An 8,428-nucleotide genomic window follows, 5' to 3' on the forward strand; every position below is an offset into this window, starting at 1 on the left:
TTACAATTAATTAAGGTTTTTAGTTGAGATGAAAAAAAGTTAATGGCACGAGCGGGATTCGAACCCACGATCTTCGGCTAGATACGCCGCTGCTCTACCACTTGAGCTATCGTGACCTCGATCCACTCGGACATCAACTTCCTATCTCAACCCCACCTTATGAGTTTTCCCTCCTTCCCTCCCTGCTGAGCAAATTCCTTCAGGAAATGCCTGAGCACATAGTGCTTCCTAATGAATAATTCAATGGTAAGTAAGAGCCGCAGCCAAGAGGTCAAAGAGCCGTGGTTTGCCGACCACTGCTTTAAGGTTAAGGTTCAAATCCAGTGACCCTGCATTTGAACCCAATATACTAACAAATGGGCTTTTTTTCAAAAACACCGGCACCCCAAGGGTAACATATAACCTCACAGTTGAAATACCCTTATTTAAAATAAATAAATAAAAATTGGTAGGTAAATTAAAGGTTAAATGATGGTTAATTAAAAAGAAATTAGTTTTTTTTAATAAGAAGCAATTCAACGTTATTCACTTATTCATTATACACAGATTGGAGATACCGTACCTAATTAGAGGTAGGTAGAGATAGGTTCATAAAATCAGGTCTAATGGCACCTTTCGTGTAATATGAACCGAACTGTGAATTTGTGCCAAAATAAACAAAAAAAGAAGAGGGGGGGGGAAGAAAAATCCAGCTCACTCCTGATAATTGGATTCCAGGATAATGGACCTTTAATATATTATTACATACTTTTATGTAAAAATCAATATAGGGGTTTTTGGTTAAACCCGTTTCATGATGTTTCAATTTGTCATATTACAATTTATATATTGTGTGTTGATTGTTGTGATTTGCGAGGTGATGAACCTGTAGTTTAGTTGGTTCTGATCATAAGAATATGATTTGTCTGCCAGTTGCATTTCAGCATTTTCCCATCTTAGCGGGTTTTAAAAGAGGTTCAAATTATAGAAAAGGCTGATCAGGTATGATCACACTAGAATTTATGTAGATTAATTGTTCAGAGAGAATAGTAGACTGTTTACAGTGATAATAAAAATTCCAAAAAGGTTATCGTTCATTTTTTAAATATAATTTATGTCATGATGTTTTCTCTTTTTATATTAATCTCGACTGATCATTGTTCTTAGGTATTGCGGAAAGAGTAGACTATGTCCCAGGGACAGGAAGGGAAGACCTTTTCCCTGCTGCACAGCTTAAACTTTGTGACATGCCTTGTAACGTTCACGGAGTTCAAGCAAAACTCTCGCTTGCCACAAAACATATTGACAAGGGTTGTGACCGCGACACATACTCCGTCGCCAGTCAAAGAAAAATTTGTGGTGAATATCAATCCTAGTAGTACGCTTTGTGTAAATAAATTATTGTACATAATTTGTATTTTCAGGAGCAAGCGCTGATAGTGTTGAACTGTTGAGTCCGGCCGTACAAGGCCAGTGGAACAAAGGGGTTTCAACCGATGACGGCCACGAGTCAGACCAAATTTTTGAGTTTGATGGAGTGAATTCCGCTGTCACTGTGCCTAACCATGTTCTAGACCATGGCCTATCGTCAGTTTTCACAATGTCAACTTGGCTTAAACATAAGCATAGGCAAGACCAAGACAAGCATGCCAAAGAACATATCATTTGTTCTGCTGATGATCACAGTCAGTAATTTTTTTAAATTAAATTTTTACTTTTAGATTTATTGTACAAATAATTTTTTTTTTTAATTTACTGTAGAAATGAATCGCCATCATTATGCGTGGTTTGTAAGAAATTGTAGACTTATTTTATTATTGAGAAGAGACTTTTCTGAAGGCGATTTGAACATCTTCAGACCTGCTGAATGGAGGTGGAAACTTCCCCAGGTATTATTTAATCCTTCTTAACAAGTTTATTCAAATTATCAACGATCAAGCAAGTTTACTTTGTTAATATTAATTTTATATTTAGAAAATGAGAGATTATGCAAGAAACTTGTTTATTTATTTGATAAGTAGATTAAGTAGCATTAAACATGTAGTAACTACTTTTTTCTCATTTATTTTATCCAATAAGTTTAGCATTTCCATTGAAAATAATTTACACGCCTATTGTAGGTTTGTGATGATGAATGGCATCATTATGCCGTTTCTGTCAAATTCCCAGAAGTCGATCTTTATGTAGATGGTACACTTTTCAAAGCAGAAAAGAAAAACCCTGAAGTGATCGATGACTGGCCGTTACACCCAACAAAGGGTATCAACACGACTCTGACAGTTGGAGCTTGCTGGCAAGGTGGTTAAATCATTTCTAAAACAACCACTTTTTCTGTATCTTCTGTTTCAACAAAGAAGATGATTTTTCCAGGTTCTGAAAACAAAATGAAGCATCACCTCCATGGTTATTTGGCTGGGCTTTCCGTTCTTCTTAACACAGTTGAAAAGCCAAGTGTTCTCAGCTGCCTACACAAGTGCAAAGAAAGCTTGGACGTACCCCCAATGGAGCTTCTTGAACCAGGAATGGAACTTTTGACGAATAGCGGTATGTGTTGTTATTGTTACTTCGTCTACCAAATCTTAAAATATTTTAACATTTTATTACGTTTTTCTCAGATCTAACTGAACTGTCCATTGAGGGCGACAACAAGACAAATCTTGAAGTGCTTATAAAGAAAATAGGGTATACGAACTCAAGAGAATTCCCCACTCCTGGAAGGAGGAATTTACACTTAACCACAACAATTGTGTAAGTGTTTTTATTTTATAAAAAAGTGAAGTTTGTGTTTTAAGTTGATTGTGTTTTAACAAGAAAGCGACATTTGAGTTTGAAACGTTGAAGAGTCATGGCTTAGATTATTGTATTTTATTAACCAATTCACACTCAATTTATATTAAAGTGTTTTAGACACGATTAAGTTAAACAAAATTGACAAGGGTTGTGTTAAACAAAGTCAGCTGCAACGGTTGAAATATATATCAACCCTTCCACCACTCACTGGCACTGGCAACCAGTCAGAAAATTTTAATTTAGAGTAATCCTCACGTTCCTCTGAACAGGAGGTGTTACTGGCAATGAAAAATGGGTTTTGTATTCTAATGTACAATTTAGCCATTAGCGGGGATGCAGGTCAAGTGTTGATCCTTCAGGTTAATGAGGACTCCATCGTGAAAAGTTTATTATGCCCAATTATGCGAGCACGATCCATTAATAATTCTTGAAAAAGCAATTATGTCAGTTTTGTCAACAGTTTGAGCTTAAGTGGATGTTAGCAAGCAATTTATATTACTCATCTCTGATTATGTTTCTGAAGTTGATCATTAATTCCAATCAAAATCCAGTTGTTCATCGACATTTTTAAAAAAGTTATACTTTTTAACATGGAATATACAACTAAAATAATATTTTCTCTAATACGTTTTACAATTTATCTTTGCACCTTATAAGGAAAAGGTTTAAACTTTATTTATCTTGATGATAGATATCAACATAAGCAATCATTAACAATCAAATGTAGGAAGAATAAATTGTTATTTCTTGTTATATCACACTGAGAATTCATGGTGTACCAGCTCAGGGTCACTTACTGGGTCTGTCTTTATTTGCTTCTTTTTTTTTTAACTTGTATTATTTTTATGTTTAGTTTGTTTGCCGTTTTATTTAACCAATAAGCAATCATTAACAATCAAATGTAGGAAGAATAAATTGTTATTTCTTGTTATATCACACTAAGAATTCATGGTATACCGGCTCATGGTCACTTTCTGGGTCTGTCTTTATTTTATTTTATTTTATTTTTTTATTATTATTATTATTATTTTTTTTTTTTGTTTGTTAGTTATGTAAATGTGTTTCGGGTTTTGGTATTGTGCCATCTTCAGTAAGGAACTCGTTCTCAGTTCTAGAATCCTACAATTCTTCCTATTGTTATTTCTTGTTATGTTTAATAACAAGTTGAGGGATGCTGAATTGTTATTTATAAAATAATATGTCATTAGGAATCACAAAGAAAAAATTATATAACTTTTGGTAGTAAAATGGTAAAATTGGTTTTTAATATTATTTGTATTTCTAACTTGTATTATTTTTATGTTCAGTTTGTTTGCTGTTTTATTTAACCAATTGTTCAAAAAGAAAACTTAGGGAGGTATGGACTTATTTAGTAGAATTAATTTCAGATTATTTTCCCTCCAGGTGTGATCATAGCCGAATAGTGAAGATTCCACATGTTGAGAGCTACGTGATGGTCCTTCCTCCCCAACAGCCAACGCTGGTTATTAACGGTTCTGCCAATCTCGCCAGTGATTATCACGACTTTAGGCAAGGAGTGAGGGTTTTCACCGATTTGCATATCACTGTTTCTCCTCCCGGTAGGCCATGGAAACACGGTAGAAATTAATTTCCTAATAAATCATTCAAATTTTCTAATTTATCTTTGTAATTAATAAACCTATTCAGGCGAATCTACTGGAGCTGTCGAGAAGAAGCTGGATTCGTGCGTTGTCACGGTGTATCCGGCATTGAATCCAGATCATGAAACACTCACCGTACCGCACAACATGATCACACAATTTGGAATCACAGCTAAACTTAGCAAAGATGGTGCCACTCTCAGTGGTTCAAATGTTATTTATAATTATGAACAGGTAATTCATCTGAACTCATAATACCTAACAAGATTTTCTACAAAACAAACCTAATTATAATTTTCATGTGTTTAGGTTTTAAGACAAATAGAGTACACAAATAGAAAACCAGCTTACTATTTAAATAGAGTATTTAAATTAATTTGTTCAGAAATGAATGGCAGGTTTTTAAGCAATGAATATGTCCAGACTGTAAGTTTAAAGTTTTTTTTTTCTTAAGTGTATATATAAATATTTACACTTGATGATATATCCATTTTAAAATTTGCAGTTAACTGTAATTCACCCAAGGGCTAGTACTGCAGCTGCAGTAACACAACCCTCCCCAGTGTTAGTTGAACATGCAACAGCTGTACCAGTAGCTCATCAAATGATCAACCAACATCATGTTGATATTGGAGGGCCACATTATGTTTCCCAGCCGGTGAATTCTGCCACAAGTAATGCATTTTTTAAATTATTTATTTAGGGTTGAGATGGGAAGTTAGTGTCCGAATGGATCGAGGTCACGATAGCTCAAGTGGTAGAGCAGCGGCGTATATAGCTGAAGATCATGGGTTCGAATCCCGCTCATGACGCTGACTTTTTTATCTCAACTAAAAACCTTAATTAATTGAAAGATATTAATTGGTCAAGAGGACTAATTGGTTTTCCATTTTCTACAATCAACTATTGTTTTGTTTTTTTGCCGTTTTTTTCTAGGCCATGCAGTAACCATCATAATGGTAGTTTGTGTCGGGTTCCTCGTGGTAATGATTATACTCGGTGTTGTGAGGATACGAGCCGCTCATCAACGACAAACCCAGGAGGAATTGAATGATGCAGAAATGGCCTGGGATGATTCGGCGCTAAACATAACAGTCAATCCTATGGAAGAGGTAATTTTCGGTTGTCTCTATACTTGCAAATGTTATTGTTAAAAATCAAGTAAAATTTCATTGTGGAGATAATTATTTGAAACAAACAACATTAAAAATGCACTTGATGACAAATGATTACTGAATTAAGATGAAGTGGAACAGATATATTTTCCTACTCAATCAAGTTTAAGTCTGAGATTTTAAGTATAGTACATTTTTGTTGTTCAAATGATATTATTGTTGTGATTATTTTAATGGAATTTCAGGCTGAAGAGCGAGGGGGTAAGGGCGAATTGAGGGAAGATGATTCATCTGATGACAACTCGAGCTACAGAGATGATGAAGATGTTGATTCATCTGATGAAGAGGAAGGTGCCATTACTGTTGGGAAGCTTAAAGACCTGGAATGGGACAATTCGACTCTAGCCTAATTCCAGCTTTAAATCTTCCCAAACTCACCCAGGACACTTATGCAGGGAATTCACACTCCCCTACTCTCCCTTTCACTCTTTCAGTATGTCTGTCATGTATCCTACGTTAAGTTTTTTTGTTTTTTAATAACCAATATAAATTCGGCAATTTTATGTTAGTATGGTTTGTTTGTCATTTCATTATTAAATGTTTCCGAGCACACAAGTAGTGGGGTGAGCGAAGGGAGAGTGGGCCTACAATATAAAAAAAAAACCAACCTGTGTTTTCTTATAACTACACAGAAAAGAGAGGAAAATGTCTCTGTCCTAGAGAAATACAACCAGAATATTCCCTCATGCACCTTTTGTAAAGTAAGGAGTGAAATTTAGCGACCAAATTACCCTGTAAGCTTTATTGAAGTTTTGCCAGCTTTTATGCATTACTTAATTTTATTGCAGCAACATTATAATTGTTTAAGGAAGTAATTACCTTTGTTTGTGTTCAGTATTACCACATCAGTGTGTGTCTTGTGGGTTAAGTCTACTTTTTATCCTTCTGTGGTCCCCACTTTGCCTCGAAATTTCAAAAAGGAAACATAAATTGAATGTTTGTTCATTTTAAACTCACTCTCACTCTGTTGATCGCAGGGAGTCGCTGTGCCCAAGCAGGGTCCTTGTACTTAATTTTCATCCATCCAGCTGTCCTTTGCGGACATTAGTCTAATGTATCCACTATGTATTTAAAATATTAACATATAAAAACAATTATATGTATAGTTAAGATTTTTTTATTTTATATATTGAGCCTTGTTCAATGCTGATAATGTGCAATTTGTTTTTAAGAAATAATTGTCTTGTTTCCACCAACAAAATGCTGATTTAGATTTTAGGACAATATAATTATAGTATTATTATAATTAGAAGTGCCATTTTTATTTTACTGTTAAGCGCTTTTTTTTTCTTTTTTTTGGAGGGGGGTTATACATTTATTAAAGTTCTCATTCTTCAGTTACATTATTGATAATTAACATCATTTCTGTTAGAGTTTAAATTAGAATAACAAAAACATTCAACTAGTTTCAATTAGAAGTAGAAACTAACACCTCGGCGGTGAACTGCACATATTAAAAAAAAATATGTGTCATTATTTTGGAATATTTTTAATTTCAATGTAGATATTTTGATAAGTCGACGTACAGATGGAACACGTGTAAATTTAAATAACTAAGAAAAAAAGGGTGGGGAAAGTGAAAGATATCGAGACCTCACAGTTAACATCGCCATCGAGCCCTTTGTTTGTACTCTCACAGAAGATTAAAAATATATGGGGATATTTTTAAAAAGGACAATAATAGCTGTTATAATATATTTATGTAATTTGCAGCACATTATTCATTCTCATGCACGATGGCTAATAAGTAAGTAGTGAGGTTAGTTGCCGATGATGGAAAATCGCTATATTTCTCCTGAATTCCCCGACCTTTTTTTACATTTTCAATACCTCTTTTGAAACGATTCATTTGATCATTATACAAAAAGAAAGTAAAAACTTTATACAATATATTTAAAAAGTGTTGTAAATTTCTGTTTTCGTCCAAAAATCTTGTTGCAGCTTTTTATTTTTATATATAATATCACAACTTCTAGTGTGAAGACATATATTTTTATGCATATCATGATGATGTAGCTTAAAATCTCTTAGTAGTTGTTTGTGGATGTCGGTTCTTTAACTTCCTATACGTTTGTTTGGTTTTTAATTTGGAATTTTTTAAATGGAAAAAAATACATTCCAACGTTTTCTTTTAATTTTGTAAAAAGTTTTATCCTTTACTTTTTCACTTCTAATATTAATTTTTAAGTAAAATTGAGAAAGTACACATTAAAAGTGTCTCGACTCAATTATATATATCATATAAATATATTTGCATATTTTTATTTGTTTATTGAGTTTTTTAACGAAAAAAAAATTCAAATACGTTTTAACAAATTTAAAATGAATGTGGTATGTAGGAAACTAGTATACTTTAAGCATTGAATCATAGTGATCCATTTCATATAGTGACTTATGTAAAAAGAAAAAAAAATAAGTATCAAGATCCCAGCATTTTGTTTCAGTACAGACACACACAAATTCATACACGTATTATTTCTTATTTTATTTTTTTACACATCAAATAATCGACGCCTGCAAAAAATTAATTACCCGCAATTATAAAAATTTACAAAAAAAATGTGTAAAATTAATTAAAAAGACAAAAAAAATTTTTTTTTGGAAACAAAAATGCTTTTTATCTAAACAATTACAACAGGATAACTAAAATCCCGGTGTAGGTACATTTAACTGATAAGAAAGAGTAAGTTTCTGTTTTATGTATATAAATATATTTATATAATGTAAACGTTATACCAGAAATGGTATACCTGTCCATCGCACAGAACACGTTGTACTTGCAGTAATTAATATATGTAATAGTTATTTGATGTATTCACATTATTGTTGTTCAATAAAATAAAACCTACACCTTTTAAACTG

The 8,428-nt window shown here is 33.0% G+C and overlaps 1 protein-coding gene across 2 annotated transcripts in view; it reads left to right on the plus strand.

The window, feature by feature from the left end:
* The window catches only part of LOC106665022 (calsyntenin-1), a 116,331-nt gene extending 107,903 nt beyond the window's left edge, over nucleotides 1-8,428 (plus strand). The window contains exons 6-17 of one of the 2 annotated variants that reach the window (XM_014391151.2): nucleotides 1,147-1,338; nucleotides 1,404-1,664; nucleotides 1,741-1,868; nucleotides 2,100-2,277; nucleotides 2,350-2,523; nucleotides 2,595-2,727; nucleotides 4,174-4,349; nucleotides 4,438-4,625; nucleotides 4,701-4,817; nucleotides 4,897-5,065; nucleotides 5,328-5,503; nucleotides 5,752-8,428. In XM_014391151.2, coding sequence (XP_014246637.1) covers nucleotides 1,147-1,338; nucleotides 1,404-1,664; nucleotides 1,741-1,868; nucleotides 2,100-2,277; nucleotides 2,350-2,523; nucleotides 2,595-2,727; nucleotides 4,174-4,349; nucleotides 4,438-4,625; nucleotides 4,701-4,817; nucleotides 4,897-5,065; nucleotides 5,328-5,503; nucleotides 5,752-5,916 — 2,057 coding nt within the window. In that variant the 3' untranslated portion in view covers nucleotides 5,917-8,428. Of the gene's footprint in view, nucleotides 1-1,146; nucleotides 1,339-1,403; nucleotides 1,665-1,740; nucleotides 1,869-2,099; nucleotides 2,278-2,349; nucleotides 2,524-2,594; nucleotides 2,728-4,173; nucleotides 4,368-4,437; nucleotides 4,626-4,700; nucleotides 4,818-4,896; nucleotides 5,066-5,327; nucleotides 5,504-5,751 lie in introns of both variants that reach the window. The other variant, XM_014391150.2, reaches the window with a different exon arrangement.

Source organism: Cimex lectularius, unplaced genomic scaffold (genome assembly GCF_000648675.2).
Source record: "Cimex lectularius strain Harlan isolate CLEC.00 unplaced genomic scaffold, Clec_2.1 scaffold32, whole genome shotgun sequence".
In the NCBI taxonomy this organism is placed as follows: domain Eukaryota; kingdom Metazoa; phylum Arthropoda; class Insecta; order Hemiptera; family Cimicidae; genus Cimex; species Cimex lectularius.